This window comes from Salmo trutta, chromosome 27 (genome assembly GCF_901001165.1).
Source record: "Salmo trutta chromosome 27, fSalTru1.1, whole genome shotgun sequence".
Taxonomy (NCBI): domain Eukaryota; kingdom Metazoa; phylum Chordata; class Actinopteri; order Salmoniformes; family Salmonidae; genus Salmo; species Salmo trutta.
In genome coordinates, this window is record NC_042983.1 from 40,224,757 (window position 1) to 40,248,210 (window position 23,454).

At 41.7% G+C, this 23,454-nt stretch overlaps 1 protein-coding gene across 2 annotated transcripts; it reads right to left on the reverse strand.

Moving 5' to 3' along the window:
• Nucleotides 1-4,296: 4,296 nt before the first annotated feature.
• ccl19a.1 (chemokine (C-C motif) ligand 19a, tandem duplicate 1) lies at nt 4,297-17,879 on the reverse strand. Of its 2 annotated transcripts, XM_029718185.1 has the most exons (5): nt 17,794-17,857; nt 17,556-17,682; nt 11,164-11,287; nt 8,255-8,369; nt 4,297-5,091 (listed from the first exon to the last, which is right to left on the reverse strand). In XM_029718185.1, exons 2-5 carry the CDS (start codon nt 17,620-17,622, stop codon nt 5,053-5,055), a joined length of 345 nt encoding a protein of 114 aa, XP_029574045.1. In that variant the 5' UTR covers nt 17,623-17,682; nt 17,794-17,857; the 3' UTR covers nt 4,297-5,052. The 2 variants fall into 2 exon arrangements, with proteins under 2 accessions (XP_029574045.1, XP_029574044.1); XM_029718184.1 differs by having other exon boundaries at nt 17,556-17,879.
• Between the last annotated feature and the right edge of the window lie 5,575 nt (nt 17,880-23,454).

A 23,454-nucleotide genomic window follows, 5' to 3' on the forward strand; every position in this document is an offset into this window, starting at 1 on the left:
ACATTTTATAAATTCATTGAAAATGAAAAGCTGAAATGTCTTGAATCAAAAAGTATTCAACCCCTTTCTCAAGCCTAAATAAGTTCAGGAGTAAACATTTGCTTAGCAAGTCACATAATAAGTTGCATGGACTCACTCTGTGTGTAATAGTGTTTAACATGATTTTAAATGACTAACTCATCTCTGTACACCACACGTACAATCATCTTTAAGGTCCCTCAGTCGAGCAGTGAATTTCAAACACAGATTAAACCACAAAGACCAGGGATGTTTTACAATGCCTTGCAAAGAAAGGCACCTATTGGGAGATATTGACTATCCCTTTGAGCATGGTGAAGTTATTCATTACACTTTACACCCAGTCACAACAAAGATACAGGCATCCTTCCTAACTCAATTGCCGGAGAGGAAGGAAACCGCTCATGGGGCCAATGGTGACTAAAACAAAGTGTTATATTTGAGGCAAATCCAATTCAACACATTACTGAGTACCACTCTCCATATTTTCAAGCATTGTGGTGGCTGCATCATGTCATGGGTATGCTTGTATTCATTAACGATTGGGGAGTTTTTCAGGATTAAAAAAGGAACGTCAAAATCCTAAAGGAAAACCTGGTTCAGTCTACTTTCCACCAGACACTGGGTGTATCTTTCAGCAGGACAGTAACCTAAAACACAAGGCCAAATCTACACTGAAGTTGCTTACCAAGAAGACAGTGAATGTTCCTGAGTGTCCAGGTTACAGTTTTTATGTAAATCTGCTTGAAAATCTATCGCAAGACCTAAAAATGATTGTCAAGCAATGATTAACAACCCATTTGACAGAGCTTGAAAATGTTTGAAAAGAATAATGAGCAAATTGAATACAAACATATGGAAACCACTATAGACTCCATTCCATTAATGCCATTCCAGACATTACAATGAGCCTGTCCTCCTATAGCTCCTCCCACCAGCCTCCCACCAGCCTTTACTGGTAGACACAGGTATTGTGCTGGAGATAATGAATTTGAGGTTGAAACATGGAGAAATTGCCCTTTAAAACAATAAGCATTTGTGCCAATTTTGATTGAAATTGGTTCAGTGGGTACTGAGGGAACATTTGACTGTGGGAACGTAGGGTTGAGGGAACATAGAGCTGAGGGAACATAGGGCTGAGGGAACATAGGGCTGAGGGAACATAGGGCTGAGGGAACATAGGGCTGAGGGGACATAGGGCTGAGGGGACATAGGGCTGAGGGAACATAGGGCTGAGGGGACATAGGGCTGAGGGAACATAGAGCTGAGGGGACATAGGGCTGAGGGAACATAGAGCTGAGGGAACATAGGGCTGAGGGAACATAGGGCTGAGGGAACATAGGGCTGAGGGGACATAGAGCTGAGGGAACATAGGGCTGAGGGAACATAGGGCTGAGGGGACATAGGGCTGAGGGAACATAGGGCTGAGGGAACATAGAGCTGAGGGAACATAGGGCTGAGGGAACATAGGGCTGAGGGGACATAGGGCTGAGGGGACATAGAGCTGAGGGAACATAGAGCTGAGGGAACATAGAGCTGAGGGAACATAGAGCTGAGGGAACATAGAGCTGAGGGAACATAGGGCTGAGGGGACATAGGGCTGAGGGGACATAGGGCTGAGGGGACATAGGGCTGAGGGGACATAGGGCTGAAAGAACATAGACAATGGGAAGATCTCAATTGCATACTCCTCGCATCCTCTCTCCTCACCTCCTTCTCAAAACCCATTGGAGGAGAAAGTCAGAGGGGCGGGACCTCTGGATTTCTCATCCAATGTTTTTGAGAAGAAGACGAGGAGAGAGGACACAAGGAGTATGCAATTGAAATCTTCCCATGGTCCCGCCTCAGCTTCTTACCAAAACAAAGGGGAGTAACCATTTTTTGTCCCCCACGATGAAATTGGGCAGGGGACTGTGGATTGGTCTCCGTTCGTCTGTCTGTTTGTACATTAGTCACACGCGATATCTCAGACAGAACTGGCCCGAAACATGATGAAACTTGGGTGAATGATGCGTCTTGCCATAGAGATCCGTCATTTCAAATGTTTCACTGATTGGCCCATTATTAACTGAAAGTCGTGAGGTGACGTGAGAGGGAAAACTGAGCCTAAATTCTGTGGTGTTTTTTTCTTTGGCAACATGACATGGAGTACATGGAGTGGACTACCTAAAAAGACTGTTACCCAGGTTAACTGCCTTCCATTTTTGAAGACATTTCTTTTAATTGTTAGAACGGTCACTTGAGTATCTGGTCAATACAATGGAATAATCTGTGGTCACACACGACAACTGGAATTTGATAACTGAAATGTGTTAGTCACACACAATATCTGCATCATTCATAGGGGAAGACGTTTACTGTTGCATTGTTCATTGTTTTAACTGTGGATTGGCCATCTAAGGTCCAGATCTTTTATGACAGCCAATGACAGCCTTTCGGGTGATCAAAGAATTCAGGCTTTGCATGTGATGCTGTTGTATAATGCGCCTTTAACAGAAAAAAGGGTTTTATTCTCTATTTTGGTTAGGCCAGGGTGTGACTAGGGTGGGCATTCTATGTCCTTTTTTCTATGTTTTGTATTTCTTTGTTTTGGCCGGGTATGGGAGCCATACTTAGGCAGCCTGTTTTCCTTTGGGTTTTGTGGGTGGTTAATTTCTGTTTAGAGTTGATGTTCCTGACAGAACTGTTTGGCTGTCGTTCATTTTCTTGTTTTGTTTAAAGTGTTCTATTAAAATTAAATGACGAGCACTCTCCACGCTGCACCTTGGTCTACTCCCTTCGACGGCCGTTACACTGTGTTAAAAACCATGGAAACTACTGTGATGGAAATGTTTTCTGTGTGTATCAGATCGTGTGTTTTTGCATAATGCTGCTTTTCTAATAACCTGTCTTGGTTGGGTTCATGCCAGTGACTGATTGACTGTACATGGGAGGAATCCACACTATCTCTGATAAGCAATTTGTCAGTACATCCAGAACATTACTCTGGGAACCTAAAGGAGTATCTCAGTTTCAAGGTAAGAAGCCTGGTGTGGTATCAGTCAGTCTCATGCAGGAACCAACCATGCTTATAAGACTTGTTTGTGTAGTAGTATATTTAAACAGCCACAAGCCTGGGACACAAGGGCTAATCGCATTGTGGGCTAGCTGTGCTAGTCGCATTGTGTTCAAACTGTCAAGGAAACCTGGCTAGCTTGATAGCTAGCAGCTAGGCTAGCTGCTTCACCAAGCAGCAGCTCTTCAGACTTTAGGGTTTAGCAGTATCCCAGGACAGATAGTAGCGGTCTCAGCAACTGAGAATAACTGCATCACGGGATCCAATTAAACAGGTAGGTTCGTAAACAATTTTTCAGAAACCGAGCTCTCTCTCATTCCGCGTTCAGCATGCATCGCACTCACGTGCTTCTACATCTGCATTGCTTGCTGTTTGAGGTTTTAGGCTGGGTTTCTGTATAGCACTTTGTGACATCGGCTGATGTAAAAAGGGCTTTATAAATACATTTCATTGATTGGTTGATTGATGACGTCACTGTGATTACTGCATTGTTGAGTATGTGTTGTGTTGTTGGGTATGTATTACATCAGAGGCCTGATCCTAAAAAGCACACATATGTGGGGATCCTCCTCTTCCTGTTTCCTATGGATGGTAGAACCATAAATACGTACTGCCAGCCAGCCCAGGAGAAGCCCTTGCTGAAAACTGCAGTGATCTCCCGTTTTCTAAAACACTCACACATCTTGGCTATAAATACTGTAGGTTAGACAACCACCTGTCAGGGGAAACCCTCACTACCTACTGACTCACAGACAGTCAGGGTGGAAAGGTTAATTGTGGTTATTTGGTTTAGGCAATGCTTTAGGCTCCTCCGCTTCCCCTCCAGGATCTCGTCAGGCATATCTAATAACCTTTGCAGTGGCAGGCTAAAAATAGCCACTTGCGTTGTGTCAGGTAGACTAGTGGTTAGAGTGTTGGGCCAGTAACCAGAAGGTTGCAGGATCAAATCCTCCAAGCTGACAAGGTAAAAATCTGTTGTTCTGCCCCTGAACAAGACAGTCAATCCACTGTTCCATAGTAGGCCGTCATTGTAAATAAGAATTTTTCTTAACTGACTTGCCTAGTTAAATAAAATAATAGTAATCTAGCTTGTCCCCTCTATTGGAGAATAGTTATACTACTTCTTGTTTACAGATTTGGGCCCATGAGCTTAATCTGTGTCCGGGAAACCAGCCCATACACTCTCGTCCTCAAAATATACAGCAATATGTTCACTCAGAACATTGATTTGGAAAAGTCTTTATTGAAAAAAACAAAAGGTCCATGAAAAAACAAGAATTTGTCAAATACATTGTAGGTTCACAAATGATAAGAAATATGGAATTCTCTGAGATTTACGTATAGATTAGGCAGATGGGTGTTCTAACCAGCTGCCAGCACCTTGACTCTGACCCCTTGACCCCTGACCTCATTGTTGGAAAATGACGTGTAAGTAAGCATTTCACTGTTAGAATACAGCTGTTGTTCATGAAGCATGTGACAAATAAAATTGTATTTGATGACAAAATTAGTCTGGGATCTAGGAATCTGGTCATTTCAATTACTTCTGCCATTTTGTTGCTTTACAGAATCCCAGATTGTTGCTTATCAAATCCCAGATTGTAGCTTTAAGGGTCAGTTCAAATTTGTGGTCAAGGGTCAAAGCCAGTCTACTCTTTTTAGAATATTCAATATTTTGTCACATAAAAAGAATAAAAAACCGTCTTGTACGTGAAAGTGCCACTGAGAAACCGCATGGCATCTTAAGCAAGACAGTCTGTTGGATAAACTAAAGACTGAAGACAGAAGGAAACTTAAAAAGTGCATTAGTGGTAAGAGGAATCACATTTGTCTTTTTTGTTGTTGTTTTACTTCTCCCACCCTGTTCTTCACCCACTTGGAAGGTTCTTCTCAGACTCTGTCATGGTTGTTTTGACCGGGAGACGGGGGTGGAGGTGGAGGTGGTGGTGTTGGTGGTAGGAGGGGCTCCGACAAGGACCTTAGGGACTATCGTTCTTCAGCTTCTTACAGTGTTTAGCCTGCAAACACACAGACACACATAGAGTTAGGTCACTAGCTAAAGTAAGTTTCTTTTAAATTCCAGAGTTTAGTGGTTTAGTAACTGCTGAATCACATCGTTTTTTTTTTACTTCTTCGTTTTGTGACTCAACACCATTGTTGTTCAATTGTTCAATGCTTGCAGCTAAAAACACCTGGAGGATTTGCAAGAGATTAAGCCAACTGCCAAATCATAATTCTGACTAATTTAGCATGTTAGCTACCCAGTACTATACCTACTATATACTGCAATCTATGTAATCTACCCAGTACTATACCTACTATATACTGCAATCTATGTTATCTACCCAGTACTATACCTACTATATACTGTAATCTATGTTATCTACCCAGTACTATACCTACTATATACTGTAATCTATGTAATCTACCCAGTACTATATCTACTATATACTGTAATCTATGTAATCTACCCAGTACTATATCTACTATATACTGTAATCTATGTAATCTACCCAGTACTATATCTACTATATACTGCAATCTATGTAATCTTCCTGGTACTATATACTGTAGTCTATGTAATCTACCCAGTACTATATTTACTATATACTGTAGTCTATGTATTCTACCCAGTACTATATCTACTATATACTGTAATCTATGTTATCTACCCAGTAATATATTTACTATATACTGCAATCTATGTAATCGTCCTAGTACTATATACTGTAGTCTATGTTAGCTACCCAGTACTATACCTACTATATACTGTAATCTATGTCATCTACCCAGTACTATACCTACTATATACTGTAATCTATGTAATCTACCCAGTACTATATTTTATTTTATTATTATTTTATTTCACCTTTATTTAACCAGGTAGGCTAGTTGAGAACAAGTCCTTTATTTAACCAGGTAGGCTAGTTGAGAACAAGTTCTCATTTACAACTGTGACCTGACCAAGATAAAGCAAAGCAGTGCGACACAAACAACACAGAGTTACACATGGAATAAACAAGCGTACAGTCAATAACACAATAGAAGAAAAAAAATAAATTCTATATACAGTGTGTGCAAATGGCGTGACGAGGAGAGGTAATAAATAGGCCATAGTAGCGAAGTAATTACAATTTAGCAGATTAACGCTGGAGTGACAGATGAGCAGATGATGATGTGCAAGTAGTAATACTGGTGTGAAAAAGGGCAGAAAAGTAAATAAAAACAATATGGGGATGAGGTAGGTAGATTGGGTGGGCTATTTACAGATGGACTATGTACAGCTGCAGTGATCGGTTAGCTGCTCAGATAGCTGATATTTAAAGTTAGTGAGGGAAATATAAATCTCCAGCTTCAGCGATTTTTGCAATTCGTTCCAGTCAGTGGCAGCAGAGACCTGGAAGGAAAGGCAGCCAAAGTAGGTGTTGGCTTTGGGGATGACCAGTGAGATATACCTGCTGGAGCACGTGCTACGGGTGGGTGTTGTTATCGTGACCAGTGAGCTGAGATAAGGCGGAGATTTACCTAGCATAGACTTATAGATGACCTGGAGCCAGTGGGTCTGGCAACGAATATGAAGCGAGGGCCAACTGACTAGAGCATACAGGTCGCAGTGGTGGGTGGTATAAGGGGCTTTGGTGACAAAACAGATGGCACTGTGATAGACTGCATCCAGTTTGCTGAGTAGAGTATTGGAAGCTATTTTGTAAATGATATCGCCGAAGTTGAGGATCGGTAGGATAGTCAGTTTTACGAGGGTATGTTTGGCGGGGTGAGTGAAGGAGGTTTTGTTGCGAAATAGGAAGCCGATTCTAGATTTAATTTTGGATTGGAGATGTTTAATATGAGTCTGGAGGGAGTGTTTACAGTCTAGCCAGACACCTAGGTATTTGTAGTTGTCCACATATTCAAAGTCAGAATTGTCCAGAGTAGTAATGCTAGTCGGGTGGGCGGGTGCGGGCAGCGAACGGTTGAAAAGCATGCATTTGGTTTTACTAGCGTTTAAGAGCAGTTGGAGGCCACGGAAGGAGAGTTGTATGGCATTGAAGCTCGTCTGGAGGTTAGTTAACACAGTGTCCAAAGAAGGGCCAGAGGTATACAGAATGGTGTTGTTTGCCATGAGGTGGATCAGGGAATCACCCGCAGCAAGAGCGACATCGTTGATATATACAGAAAAAAGAGTCGGCCCGTGAATTGAACCCTGTGGTACCCCCATAGAGACTGCCAGAGGTCCGGACAACAGGCCCTCCGATTTGACACACTGAACTCTGTCTGAGAAGTAGTTGGGGAACCAGGCGAAGCAGTCATTAGAGAAACCAAGGCTGTTGAGTCTGCCGATAAGAATACGGTGATTGACGGAGTCGAAAGCCTTGGCCAGGTTGATGAAGACAGCTACTATATACTGCAATCTATGTCAAATCAAAGTTTATTTGTCACGTGCGCCGAATACAACAGGTGTAGACCTTACAGTGAAATGCTTACTTACAGGCTCTAACCAACAGTGCAATTTTAAAGTAAAAAATTGGTATTAGGTGAACAATAGATAAGTAAAGAAATAAATGCAACAGTAAAAAGACAGTGAAAAATAACAGTAACGAGGCTATATACAGTAGAGAGGCTATATACAGTAGAGAGGCTATATACAGTAGAGAGGCTATAACAGTAGAGAGGCTATATACAGTAGAGAGGCTATATACAGTAGAGAGGCTATAACAGTAGAGAGGCTATATACATTAGAGAGGCTATATACAGTAGCGAGGCTATATACAGTAGAGAGGCTATATACAGTAGAGAGGCTATATACAGTAGAGGCTATATACAGTAGCGAGGCTATATACAGTAGAGAGGCTATATACAGCAGAGAGGCTATATACAGTAGCGAGGCTATATACAGTAGAGAGACTATAACAGTAGAGAGGCTATATACAGTAGAGAGGCTATATACAGGCACCTGTTAGTCGGGCTAATTGAGGTAGTATGTACGTGACTATGCATATGATAAACAGAGAGTAGCACTAATGTAAAGGAGGGGATTGGCGGGTGGTGGGTGGCGGGACACAATGCAGATATTCCGGGTATGTAATCTACACAGTACTATATCTACTATACACTGTAATCTATGTAGTAATCTACAAACACATTGCTTGTACTCTACATACACATTGCTTGTAAGGACAGTACCTTGAAGTTGGTTTCGTGGCACTTCTTGATGAGGCGGTCCATGAGATTCATCAGGTCTGTAACCCAGGTGGGGTCAGCGGGAGCACACAGCTTGAGTCCCCTCCTGGTAGTGAAGCTGCAGTAAGGAATGAGAGGGGAGACAGGTTACAGGGAGGTATATAGAGTAAGGACTGAGAGGGGAGACAGGTTACAGGGAGGTTCAGAGAGTAAGGACTGAGAGGGGAGACAGGTTACAGGGAGGTACAGAGAGTAAGGACTGAGAGGGGAGACAGGTTACAGGGAGGTCCAGAGAGTAAGGACTGAGAGGGGAGACAGGTTACAGGGAGGTTCAGAGAGTAAGGACTGAGAGGGGAGACAGGTTACAGGGAGGTACAGAGAGTAAGGACTGAGAGGGGAGACAGGTTACAGGGAGGTCCAGAGAGTAAGGACTGAGAGGGCAGACAGGTTACAGGAAGGTCCAGAGAGTAAGGACTGAGAGGGGAGACAGGTTACAGGGAGGTACAGAGAGTAAGGACTGAGAGGGGAGACAGGTTACAGGGAGGTCCAGAGAGTAAGGACTGAGAGGGGAGACAGGTTACAGGGAGATCCAGAGAGTAAGGACTGAGAGGGGAGACAGGTTACAGGGAGGTACAGAGAGTAAGGACTGAGAGGGCAGACAGGTTACAGGGAGGTCCAGAGAGTAAGGACTGAGAGGGGAGACAGGTTACAGGGAGGTACAGAGAGTAAGGACTGAGAGGGGAGACAGGTTACAGGGAGGTCCAGAGAGTAAGGACTGAGAGGGGAGACAGGTTACAGGGAGGTACAGAGAGTAAGGACTGAGAGGGGAGACAGGTTACAGGGAGGTCCAGAGAGTAAGGACTGAGAGGGGAGACAAGTTACAGGGAGGTCCAGAGAGTAAGGACTGAGAGGGGAGACAGGTTACAGGGAGGTACAGAGAGTAAGGACTGAGAGGGGAGACAGGTTACAGGGAGGTTCAGAGAGTAAGGACTGAGAGGGGAGACAGGTTACAGGGAGGTCCAGAGAGTAAGGACTGAGAGGGGAGACAGGTTACAGGGAGGTACAGAGAGTAAGGACTGAGAGGGGAGACAGGTTACAGGGAGGTACAGAGAGTAAGGAATATGCTGGGATCAAACTCCTGCTACTGGCATACAGTGAGGGAAACAAGTATTTGATCCCCTGCTGATTTTGTACATTTGCCCACTGACAAAGAAATTATCAGTCTATAATTTTAATGGTAGGTTTATTTTAACAGTGAAAGACAGAATAACAACAACAAAAATCCAGAAAAACGCATGTCAAAATGTAATAAAATGATTTGCATTTTAATGAGGGAAATAAGTATGAGAGTGCATGGTGCTTGCTAGGATTGTCGGTTCGGTTCCTAAAGGGGGACCAGTATGAACATGTATGCAGTTACTCTGGATAAGAGGGAGTCTACTAAAATGGAAAAGGAATGAATAGACCATTTTAGTTTTCACGTAGAAATAATTTGCAAAGTATTTCAAGAACCTGGAAAACATATACGTATCAAGCAAGTATTCTTATATTCCACAAGTATTATCAGATTAATTGTTTTGTACAGATAATTATCAGACTCAAGTTTGAAATGTTTTCACAAAAGTAGTGCACTGGGCCTTTTCTAGTCCTGTATTAGTGGACAGATATATAGACATCTTCAGCAAATCCCCCCAGTATCCCCAAACTACCGTTGCTATGGCTGCTGGGGGGCATGTGTAGTCTAGTCGGCAGTGCTACCACTACTAGACAATGCTTTGGAAAGGTTGCTGCTATAGACCTACCACACACTGTACGGACTAGACAATACTAGACAATACAACAATTGATTAGCATTATGTAAGTGGACAGGGTAAGGTATAAGCAAGATATACTGAACAAAATATAAATGCAACATGTAAAGTGTTGGTGGCATTTTTCATGTGATGAAATAAAAGGTCCCAGAAATGTTCCATACTCACAAAAAGCTTATTTCTCAAAAATGTGTGCACAAATTTGTCTACATTCCTGTTAGTAAGCATTTCTCCTTTGCCAAGATAATCCATCAATAAGCTGATTAAACAGCAAGACCGTTACATAGGTGCACCTTGTGCTGGGGACAATAAAAGGCCACTTTAAAATGTGCAGTTTTGTCACACAACACAATGCCATAGATCTCTCAAGTTTTGAGGGAGTGTCTAATTGGCATGCTGACTGCATTAATGTTCAACAGAGCAGTCGCCAGAGAATTTAATGTTAATTTCTCTACCATAAGCCTCCTCCAATGTAATTTTAGAGAACTTTGCAGTACATCCAACCAGCCTCACAACTTCAGACCACATGTAACCATGCCAACTAAAGACCTCCAAATCCGGCTTCTTTACCTGTGGGATCGTCTGAGGAGGGGGAGGGGGTGCTGAGGAGTATTTCTGTCTGTAATTAAGCCCTTTTGTGGGGAAAAACTCATTCTGATTGGCTGGACCAGGCTCCTGAGTGGGTGGGCCTATGCCCTCCAAGGCCCACCCATGGCTGCGCCCCTGCCCAGTCATGTGAAATCCATAGATTAGGGCCTAACAAATTTATTTCAATTAACTGGTTTCCGTCTATGAACTGTAACTCAGTAAAATCTTTGTAATTGTTCCATGTTACGTTTATGTCTTTGATAAGTATAATAACAGCCCAGCCTTGCTTTCTTATAAGGCATGTGGGGTTTTCACCATATTTCTTATACCAAATCAAATCAAATCAAATTTTATTTGTCACATACACATGGATAGCAGATGTTAATGCGAGTGTAGCGAAATGCTTGTGCTTTTAGTTCCAACAATGCAGTAATACCTATATACAATCCTCTCAACTCCACAGTGGGTGGTCGTTGTAAATCCAAACCAATGAAATACAAGTTTTTCACTTACACCACAGCGTCGATGGAGCAGCCTTGACCTCTGACCTGAGACTGGTAACCTACGACAACGTGTCTAGGGATCTCTCTCTGACTGACCGTCAGACAGCAGTCCACTACCATCTGGCCCTGAGTCACTGAGAGAGGAGAGAAAGAGAAGGTAATCAATCAAACAGTCAGCAGATAATTGCCTCAACAACAAATAATAGCTAACACTTTACAATAATGTTTAATTTGTAAAGGGGTTATAAAGGGGTTATTACTTTTTTTAAATTACGATTATTTAATTATTTGTAAATGCATTATAAACCATTAATAAATGGTTATAAATCATTGATAAAAATAGTTCAATAACTGGTCAGTGTTTGCCAATATTATGTCCAGTTACTAACCATTTATAAATGCACTTACAAACGCTTATAACATAGAACCCTTATGTATCATCATGCATCCTTATTTTCAATAGTTGCACAGTTAAACAATAGTTATTTTCTCACTTTTAGGTGTGATGTAATTGGTGCTCTGTCCCAGGAATAGAAAAGGTTGGTTTTCATGATGCGTCTTGACCCACCTTTGAAACCCTTTACATCCAGGACATTATTCAATCATCATTCCTAATTCCTTACCAGATTATATCAACACACTTACCACTTCTCTGTAATCGTCCAAGTATGGTGAACGCTCTGGTGTGAAATGGTAACCTTAATATCACTGGTTGGTGAAACAGCGGAGGAGGCGTCCTCTCTGTCTGTATGCTACATCTTGCTTGTCCTATGTTACTCTGCGTGTGCTCACTGTTCTATGATTGTCTATATTGTAATTGTTTTTAATAACCTGCCCAGGGACTGCGGTTGAAAATTAGCCGGCTGGCTAAAACCGGCACTTTTACTGAAACGTTGATTAATGTGCACTGTCCCTGTAAAAATAAAATAAACTCAAAATAAACTCAAACTCATAACGTTGAATGTTTTGTTACTGATACCTAGGGCTGTGGCGGTCATGACATTTTGTCAGCCTGTGATTTTCATGCAAATAACTGCCGGTCTCACTGTAATTGATCGTTAATTAACATAAACCTTTTTTAGCATCATTGAACATAGCTGAATGAAATAGAAGGGATATTTTCCCCAAACGACTATTCTTTGTTGGGCGGTTATCAAAAAAACAGGTCATCTTTTGAGAAATGGTGCATGGGTAAAATCACAAAGGAAGCCAGGAAAAAAAAGCCATATTACATATTTGTGTTGTTTGCTCTATAACCTGTTAGTTCACATCCCTTGCCACCGTGAAATATAGGCCTAAGGGTCAAGACAATAAGAAGACACATTGGCAGAATAAATTCAACCACACCTTTGTTTCATCACAAAACCAGAGAGCAACCTCTGTCCAGTCCACGAACAGTTACATGATCTACAGCATGGTCAAGGAAGTTCATGTTTCTGACATTTTCTGACTACTAAACAACTATTGATTTAGACCCGCAGTTAGTTACCGAAAGTTGCAAAGAAAACAGGAGCTGCCTCCACTACTCCAGCACCATTTCAACTTCAATATTTCAACATCATTTAATCACCTACAGTATGCTTAGTCTAATAGTGATAGCTAAGACAACTAAGATACCAAAAACAATTTAGTCCAACCAATGTAAACGAAATATGATATGCCTGTCCATGGTACTGATTTCTGTGTGTGTGTGCATAGCCGCGGGAAGTAGGGGTGCTGAGGGTGTCTGGGCCTTTACTAGTCCTGTATTAGCTGACCGATATAGTAGTGTAGTGGAGACTAAACTACTTCCTGCAGCTATACAGTGGCTTTTGGAAAGTATTCAGAACCCTTGAATTTTTCCAATAATTTTTACGTTACAGCCTTATTCTAAAATGGATTAAATAAAAAATATCCTTAGCAATCTACACACAATACCCCATAATACATTTTTGTAAATGTATTAAAAATTATGTAAAAAAAATGTATTAAAAACAGAAATACTTTATTTACGGAATATATATCCTCTTAAGGCTAGGGGGCAGTGTTCGGAAGTTCGGATGAATGACGTGCCCAAAGTAAACTGCCTGTTACTCAGGCCCAGAAGCTAGGATATGCATATAATTGGTAGCATTGGATAGAAAGCACTCTGAAGTTTCTACAACTGTTAAAATAATGTCTGTGAGTATAGCAGAACTGATATGGCAGGCGAAAACATGAGGTAAATCCATCCGGAAAATTAGTTTTTGAGTTCACAGGCAATTTCAATGCTAGCCTATGGGAAAAACAAATAGATAGGACCCAGATTGCAGTTCCTATGGCTTCCACTAGATGTCAAGTCTTTAGAAAGGGTTTCGGGCTTGTTTCTTGAAAAATGAACAAGTAGTTGTAGTTTTTCCAAGGTGTCCCTCATTAGAAAAGTAGTCTTGTTGCGCGCGTGAATTTTATTGTTTATTTAGATATTAGAGTACCTGTTTGACTTGTTTGGACGAACTTTACCAGTAACTTTTTGGATTCGTTTGTATGCATGTTGAACGAGTGGATTACTGAAATAAATGGCGCCAACTAAACTGACTTTTTTGGATATAAAGAGGGACATTATCGAACAAAACAACCATTCATTGTGTAGCTGAGACCCTTGGAATTGCAAACAGAGGAAGATCTTCAAAGGTAAGTGATTTATTTTATCGCTATTTGGGATTTTGTGACGCCTGTGCTGGTTTTTAAAAGTATTTTCATGTGGGGCGCTGTCCTCAGATAATCGCATGGTATGCTTTTGCCGTAAAGCCTTTTTGAAATCTGACAACGCGGTGGATTAACACAAAGTTAAGCTTTTAAATGATGTTTATTTTGTGCAATCTCTTCCATCTGGCCTTTGCACACTTATCATAGCCACATCCATCCTGATTCTTCACAATGCACTGTGACATGATGTAAGTGTCAACACAAAAATTCTGGGCGTGGTCCAGGTTGTCTTTATTTCAAGAGCATTTCAAAGATTGGTATCTCTCACCAAAGTTTTGGGAATTTCTCCAAAACTAACAAACCACTATGACTTGAGATCTTCAGATGATGATCATTCCTGCAATAAACAAGTGTACCAACGCATCATCCACGGTTTCAAACGTGGGACAATTGACGCATCATGGGAATTTGACCATTGGTTTTGAAAACTCAACCATTTCCGTTCCTGGGACAGAGTAACAATGCATCACACCTAAAAGTGAGAAAATAACTATTGTTTAACTGTGCAACCATTGAAAATAAGACGAGATAGCATTTTATTGAATACAGAAAGAGAGGGGAGGGGTAGAAAGATGGAGGTTAAAGAACGATGTGTGAGAAAGAGAGAGAAACAGATGTAGGAAAAGGGGAGGAGGGAACCTGAGGTGAACAGGCCACACGTATTACAGAGATTAGTGTGTGTGTGTGTGCGCGCGCGTGTGCGCGTGCGCGTGCACGGGTGTGTGTTTGCCAATGTGTGTCTTTGTGGGAGTGATTGAGTGTCCCCTTTTTTGGGTATCTGAAAACAGAAATATGGTTAAACAGTTTTAAGTTGTGTAAGACTACATCTGAAATGTAACACTTCCTTTATCGTGAGACTGATTAGGCATGGCTTGACTTTCTCAGGATTTATGTCGTTTTAGTTGTGGGAAACAGGGTCATGGACCATGTCCAATGATTTCTAATGGTTATTTCAGTCCAACACACTATTGTGGACGTAGCAGAGCACACATGAACACAGAGAGGGAGAAATAAAGATAGTGAGTGAGAGGGAGGGCGGGAGAAAGAGAGGGAGAGAGACATGGACAGGAAGTGGAGGGAGAGAGCGAGAGATTTAAGGGAGCGAGAGTGAGAGAAATCAGTAGTGTTCATGTTGATTTGACACTGTAGTTAAATGATGCATGTCTCTTTTATCTGGCTGGGAATTCCCCTGTAACTTTACAACACTACAGACACTAGACGGTCAAACTATATGGTAGTGTTAGGTAATAGCTCGTTCACACACACACACATTTGCACGCGCACACACACACTCCTCTGTTAACAGAATTCTATTCACTGAGTGCCAACATTTAGTTTCCTGGTGGGAGAGGTTATAACATGAGTTGACTATTCAAGGACCTCATATGATGACAAAGTATTTTCTAGTGTGTGTGTGTGTGCCTGCACTTTTTTAGTTTCTGAAAATGTTTGATCAAAATGGGACCTGATTTGAAATATTTTTTACATTTTAGTTGGTCCAATCTACTGCACTGGCCAGTCAGATAGCTCACATAACCGTGCATACAGATTCCACGACCCTGGCCATAGAAAAGTTTGATACCAGCCTACGTGAGATTTCATAACGTTTAAAACCACGACCAGAGAGAGAGACTGTCAAAGAATACAGCAAACAGCTGCTGAGTTTAAGTTTTTAACTTTCTATTCAGCATTGTCAACACTGTTTTTATTCAACACTATTACAAAACATAAAACATGTTTCTCTCTACTTCCACTGCAAATGCAGTGAATGAGTAGCCAAGTAGCGCTGTGTTTTTATTATTAGTAGCAGCTGTCCTGTCTATTTTAATAGGGAGGGATATTTAACTTTCTCTGGTCATAGGAACATGAATTTGTGTCACGGTTGTCGTCGGTGAATGAGGACCAAAATGCAGCAGGTACGTGAATGCTCATCTTGACTTTTATTAACTATAAGAATGAACATACAAAATAACAAAATACGAAGACGAACAACTAACAGTCTGGCAAAGCCTAGGGCTGAACACAGAACAATCACCCACAAAACACAAACACACCCTCATATATGAGACTCTCAATCAAAGGCAGATAGACAACACCTGCCTTCAACTGAGAGTCCCAACCCCAATTCACCAGACATAGAAACAGACATACTAGACTCCACATAGAAATACCTAAACATAAACCAACACCCGGAATTACTAAAACAAACACCCTTAAACCAAACACACCACCCTGAACCACATAAAACAAATACCCTCTGTCACGCCCTGACCAAACTACAAACAATTAACCTTATATACTGGCCAGGACGTGACAATTTGTGTATGAGGCAGATGCGGTGTGACTCGACCTTAGCCATCAGGTGGAAGACGTTGTCCCCTCTCTCTGGTCAGTCTCACCGGAGGAAAGGAAGGAGAGAGCAGGACCGGGTGAGGCGGACCCTCTGCTGTTCTTTCCCTCCTTCCCTCCGCTGAGACTAATGCCATGTTCAAAACAACTGGGAACTCGGGAATCTCAGACTTCAGTGTGTTCAAGACAACTGGGAACTCTGAAAAAAATTGAGATCCGACTGGGAAAAAGTCGGAATACCAAGTAGGAAACTTGAGTTAGAGCTCCAATGTTACGACCTGAAGATCACTGACATCCTGATTTAAACACATTTTTTTTTTACCAGAATTCCCAGTTGTCATGTGGTGCTCTGGGAACTCTGGGAACTCTGAGGTCAAGTCATGATGTCCGTGATCTTCAGGTCGGAAAGTCGGAGATCTACAAAGAGGCCCAAGTTCCCCGACTTGGAATTCCGAGTTGGATGACCGTTCAAAGCGATTTTTCCCAGTCGGAGCTCGTAAGATTTCCGAGTTCCCAGTTATTATGAACGCGGCATTGAACCCACCATGCCCATCAGATGTAGGTACCATCAGTCCAGCTAAATAAAAAAGTGAATTATTTAAATTTATGCTCAGCTGTGCCTCGCAAGTGCTACACCAACAGATCTATTTTGTTATCAAAGCTCGAGTTCTGAAATATAATATGGTCTGAGAAGAACAATATTGTCAAGCCAGGCATATAGCCAATATGATGTGATAATGTATTAGACCTACTGCACAAACCTCATTTTTATTAGGTTAATGTTACATACACAAAGTGAATGTGTGTCAAATATGTAATCTGAAAATGTCGTATGTTAAAAGCACTATTTGAATGTCCCTAATCTACTTTCTGCCTACATTTTCCAAATAGGAGCTAAGTTTGAGCCAACTAAAAATGTTATGGTCAGGTAGCACTTTGACCAAAAAGTTGAGTAAACAAAAAAAAAGACAGGAACCAGTTGCTAAATAATAATTAATTGAATCAACTAGATTTTTACGGTGTCTGTCTGTCTGTCAGTCAGTCAGTCAGTCAGTCAGTCAGTCAGTCAGTCTGTCTGTCTGTCTGTCTGTCTGTCTGTGTCTGTCTGTCTGTCTGTCTGTCTGTCTGTCTGTCTGTCTGTCTGTCTGTCTGTCTGTCTGTCTGTCTGTCTGTGCCTCGTGAGTATCTGTTTATCTTGTTGTAAAGTAATAAACCCACTAATAAAGACATATCTACATCCCGTTATGATGATTAAGTAACCAAGCCGTCCAGTAACTGAGAGGACTGACCCTGGCAACAGCTGTAGAGGAACAGTAACAGAGGACTTACCCTGGCAGCAGCTGTAGAGGAACAGAACACAGAAGAGGATCTTGGCAATGCCCACGGCAGACATCATGACCGGTCACCGATAACCTGAGCTGTTCTGATGGGTCTGGACTGGACTAAAACTGTGTGTCTGAAGATATGTGTGCGTGAGTGAGGATGCCTTCTGGAGAAGTGAAGTGTGTAAAGTGTAGATTTTGTCTGTTATTGATTTTATGTAAGGATTTCCACAAGTCTGTCTTACCCTGTTGTGTGATGGTTCCTAGCATGCCTGTTAGCTCTGCTTTGTGATTAGAATACCTCCCTGTCCTTATAGGCTCTATCCAGTTTCACTTTTAGTCACACAAACTCCCCATTGGTCTTTTGGTAAACCTCAGACTGCCCCTCCTACTGGTCATTCATCAACCCATATATCTATTGTGTGTGTGTGTGTGTGTGTGTGTGTGTGTGTGTGTGTGTGTGTGTCTGTGTGTGTGTGTGTGTGTGTGTGTGTGTGTGTGTGTGTGTGTGTGTGTGTGTGTGTGTGTGTGTGTGTGTTGTGTGTGTGTGTGTGTGTGTGTGTGTGTGTGTGTGTGTGTGTGTGTGTGTGTGTGTGTGTGTGTGTGTGTGTGATTGAGAACCTCTATGTAGTTGAATGTGATTCCTTTTATGAAATGTTTATTTTTTTTGTTTATTGTGCTGAATTATATTGTTTTATACACGTGTGTGTGTGTGTTGTTTTATCATTCTGTTGTTATTGTAATGTGTGCAGGCCTCTCTTGTAAAATAGATTTTTAATCTTGTAACGCCCTGGCCATAGAGAGGGGTTTTTTGTTCTTTACTTTGGTTAGGCTAGGGTGTTACATTGGGTGGGCGTTCTATGTTCCTTTTTCTATGTTTTTGTATTTCTTTGTTTTGGGCCGAGTAGGGTTCCTAATCAGAGGCAGCTGTCTATCGTTGTCTCTGATTAGGAATCATACTTAGCAGCCTGTTTTCCTTTGGGGTTTTGTGGGTAGTTGTTTCTGTTGTGTGGTTTGCACCGACAGAACTGTTGGCGTTCGTTTTCCCTGTTAGTTTTTTGAAGTGTATCATTAAAAATCATTATGACCACTTACCACGCTGCATCTTGGTCCCCTCTTCTAGACGATCGTTACGAATCTCAATGTGACTCCCTGGTTAAATAAAATGTGTGTTTGAGACCTACCTTAATATTGTCTCTTCGAACACCGAATACCACTTTTTTTAGATTGTGTCCTAAAGATCTGTAGATGTTGAAACGGTCAACTAACTGAGCAGACATGGCTGCTCTGCTTCTAGCTCCTAAGCAACTTTGCAGTATTTAGTTTTTTTTTGTGTGTTATTTCTTACAGTATTAGTCCAGATTGTTTTTTGCATTATTACATACAGCCGGAAATAACTTTTGGATATCAGAGCAGTGGTAACTCACCGGTATTTCGACCAGAAATACAACTTTCTGGAATTTGATCCTTTGTTTGTACACCCCAGGGCAATGTAACTTATCCCAGAGGCTGCTCCAAGATGCCGCCAGCAGAGAAGAGGTATTCGGAGTGGACTTTTAGTCCAAGTCAGGAGGCATGCACACCATCCACCCCTTCCAAGTACATTATTCGCTAATGTTCAGTCACTGGACAATAAAGTAGATGAGCTCAGGGTGACGATCTCCTTCAAGAGAGACATCGGGGACTGTAACGTACTCTGTTTCACGGAATCCTAACTACTCATGGTGTGATTGTGGTAATGTACAGGAACTCAAGTCCTCCCTTCCTATAGGCAGAAACTTAAACAGGAAGTACCCATGCTAAGGTCTATTCAACACTGGTCTGACCAATCGGAATCTATGCTTCAAAATTGTTTTGGTCATGCGGACTGGGATATGTTCCTGGTTGACTCTGGGATTAACATTGACATATACACTGACACAGTGACTGAGTTCATCAGGAAGTGTATAGGAGATGTTGTTCCCACTGTAGCGATTAAAACCTAGACAAACCAAAAACCGTGGATAGATGGCAGCATTCGTGCAAAACCGAAAGCGCGAACCACCACATTTAACCATGGCAAGGTGACTGGGAATATAGTTGAATACAAACAGTCCAGTTATGCCCTCCTTGAGGCAATCAAACAGGCAAAACGTCAGTAGAGAGACAAAGTGGAGTTGCAATTCATCGGCTCAGACACGAGACGTATGTGGCAGGGACTCCAGACAATCACGGATTACAAAGGGAAAACCAGCCACGCCACGGACACTGACGTCTTGCTCCCGCAAAACACCAGTCTCAACGTCAACAGTGAAGAGGCGACTCCGGGATGCTGGCCTTCTAGGCAGAGTTGCAAAGAAAAAGCCATATCTCAGACTGGCCAATAAAAATAAAAAATTAAGATGGGCAAAAGAACACAGACACTTGAAAGAGAAACTCTGCCAAGAAGGCCAGCATCCCGGAGTCGCCTCTTCATTGTTGACGTTGAGACTGGTGTTTTGCAGGTACTATTTAATGAAGCTACCAGTTGAGGACTTGTGAGGCATCTGTTTCTCAAACTAGACACTCTAATGTACTTGTCCTCTTGCTCAGTTGTGCACCGGGGCCTCCCACTCTTCTTTCTATTCTGGTTAGAGGCAGTTTACGCTGTTCTGTGAAGGGAGTAGTATACAGCGTTGCACGAGATCTTCAGTTTCTTGGCAATTTCTCGCATGGAAAAATAGCCTTCATTTCTCAGAACAAGAATAGACTGACCAGTTTCAGAAGAAAGGTCTTTGTTTCTGGCCATTTTGAGCCTGTAGTAGAACCCACAAATGCTGTTGCTCCAGATACTCAACTAGTCTAAAGAAGGCCAGTTGTATTGCTTCTTTAATCAGCACAACTGTTTTCAGCTTTGCTAGCATAATTGCAAAAGGGTTTTCTAATGGTCAATTAGCCTTTTAAAACGATAAACTTGGATTAGCTAACACAACGTGCCATTGGAACACAGGAGTGATGGTGACTGATAATGGGTCTCTATACGCCTATGTAGATATTCCATAAAAAATCTGCCGTTTCAAGCTACAATAGTCATTTACAACATTAACAATGTCTACACTGCATTTCCGATCAATTTGATGTTATTTTAACGGACAAAAAAATTTGCTTTTCTTTCAAAAACAAGGACATTTCTAAGTGACCCCAAACTTTTGAACGGTAGTGTATATATATATATATATATATACAGTAACAGTCAAAAGTTTGGACATACCTACTCATTCCAGGGTTTTTCTTTTTTTAAATTGTTTTTACTACTATAGAAGAATAGTGATGACATCAGAACTATAAAATAACACATGGAATCAAGTAGTAACCAAAAAATTGTTAAACAAATATAAATATATTTTATATTAGATATTTTCCAAAGAATCCACCCTTTGCCTTGATGATAGCTTTGCACACTCTTGGTATTCTCTCAACCAGCTTCATGAGGTAGTCACCTGGAATGCATTTCAATGCCTTTTTGGAATGCATTGTTAAAAATTGTGGAATTTCTTTCCTTCTTAGTGCGTTTGAGCCAATCAGTTGTGTTGTGACAAGGTAGGGATGGTATACAGAAGATATCCCTATTTGGTAAAAGACCAAGTCCATATATATATTTATGCTACGGACTCCGACACTGCTCGTTATAAAATGATCTATTTTGCTTTTGGATTCGTGTGTATGGTTGTATATTGTTAGATATTACCGCACTGTTGGAACTAGGAACACAAGCATTTCGCTACACCGGCAATAACATCTGCTAAATATGCATATGCGACCAATACATTTTAATTTGATTTGATCTTTGTGTGACACTGACTGTTCCTAACAAAATCTCCAATGTACTTGTTTTATGTATCAGTGGTTTTAACACATAGAAATATAACATAATACCGTGGGTATTATGGGTATTCTCTTAGCCCGATATCATGTCAATATGAGGAAGTCAATCAGTACGCTGATTTATTGGAAAAAGATAACACTGATTACAACCCAGGGAATAACACGTTAAAGTGATTATACTTGTTTCCAACGTGGTCCCCTTAGTCCCCGGTGTAGTGCTCTTCGCTGAACCCACTGTGTAGTCGATGGCTAAGTGCAACGCTGCTGCCTTCCTACCAGAGACCTAGAAGTACAGTACTGTAGCCCTGGGTTCATGGGATCAGTGGTATTGACAGTACTTCTTCTTGGGTGTGCTTTGTTACAGCAATGAGAGTTGTGAGTACATGCCCTGATTGGAATGGAATTTTCAAGATCTGCACAGGATCGCGTCAATATCTGTGTGTCACTAGCTCTTTCATTGAAAATACCGGTAACAATAAATATTTGCTCTTTAGCAGGGTATTGCAGGATTTAAAGGGGCAATCTGCAATTATGTCATACATTATTTGACTATTAAATGAATAGTATACACATTGATTCTTGAAGAATATATCATTTATATATGCCACATGAGCTTAGTTCAACTGTCGTACCCCATCAGAACCCAAAAATGGAATCTTGTTTTAATTATAAACAAACCCTGTATAGCTTTAAAACATCCAGAGCGCTGTATAGAAATATGAGAGTGGCCCCATCCCTCAGCTGTTTGTGCCAAATTAAGAGGCACGGCGAACGCTTTGTTGATTTTTAGAATTGTAAATTGCCCGTTTAAGTGTTATGAGAGTCAATAAAACCGCAAGTTACTCTCAAACAGAGTTAGGTTTCATTTTCCCCTAAGTGTTTCTTGGAAGTGGAAGTGGTTTCTCTACTACTGGAATGATTTGGGTAATTCCCCAGACTCCAGGATTTCACACTTTTGATAGAATAAGCTGAAGCAGAAGGACATCCATTGCGAACAGAGTTTGGCACATTCCCAGACAGTGTCGGGAAATGAATGCAGGCACTGTGTGTCCAGGCTGTATATGTAGGAGGGATTGAACATAAGGAAACTGCACAGTGTCTAGGTCATTGGCTCTTTATCAATTCATCTTTCTGCATTCGCTTGCATCATCTCTCCTCGTGTCCAGGGGGGCTTGGACCTTCTCTTTCAATGTTGTTGAGAAAAAGGCGAGTTGATAGGATGTGGGTAATCACAGGAACATTTGTTGAGAAAGAGTCATGGTGTCGCGGTCACAGCATCTCCCTCATCGCCTCCCAGCAGCACCCTAGTGCACCCTGGGTAACACTACAGAATGGAGGACCTTTGACCTAGGCCTCTTGGGGTCATCCCCCTAGATTCATTTGAAAGCATGTGTGTGCATGTGTTCATTCTAGGGGCAGCAATATGCTCCTGCCTCGTGTAGCTGCCCCTGGGGTAGTTACTATAGCAGATACTACTGATTCTGCTGCCCCTGGGGTAGTTACTATAGCAGAGACTACTGATTCTGATGCCCCTGGGGTAGTTACTATAGCAGAGACTACTGATTCTGCTGCCCCTGGGGTAGTTACTATAGCAGAGACTACTGATTCTGCTGCCCCTGGGGTAATTACTATAGCAGATACTACTGATTCTGCTGCCCCTGGGGTAGTTACTATAGCAGAGACTACTGATTCTGCTGCCCCTGGGGTAATTACTATAGCAGATACTACTGATTCTGCTGCCCCTGGGGTAATTACTATAGCAGATACTACTGATTCTGCTGCCCCTGGGGTAATTACTATAGCAGATACTACTGATTCTGATGCCCCTGGGGTAATTACTATAGCAGATACTACTGATTCTGCTGCCCCTGGGGTAGTTACTATAGCAGATACTACTGATTCTGCTGCCCCTGGGGTAATTACTATAGCAGATACTACTGATTCTGCTGCCCCTGGGGTAATTACTATAGCAGATACTACTGATTCTGCTGCCCCTGGGGTAGTTACTATAGCAGAGACTACTGATTCTGCTGCCCCTGGGGTAATTACTATAGCAGATACTA

Coding starts and splice junctions, on each gene's coding strand:
- ccl19a.1 (XM_029718184.1), bottom strand. CDS start 17,622: ATGATGTCTGCCGTGGGCATTGCCAAGATCCTCTTCTGTGTTCTGTTC. Junction 8,370..11,163: donor TGCTCCATCGACGCTGTGGT/GTAAGTGAAAAA, acceptor TCCTTACTGCAG/CTTCACTACCAGGAGGGGAC. Junction 5,092..8,254: donor GCCACGAAACCAACTTCAAG/GTACTGTCCTTA, acceptor GTGTGTTTGCAG/GCTAAACACTGTAAGAAGCT.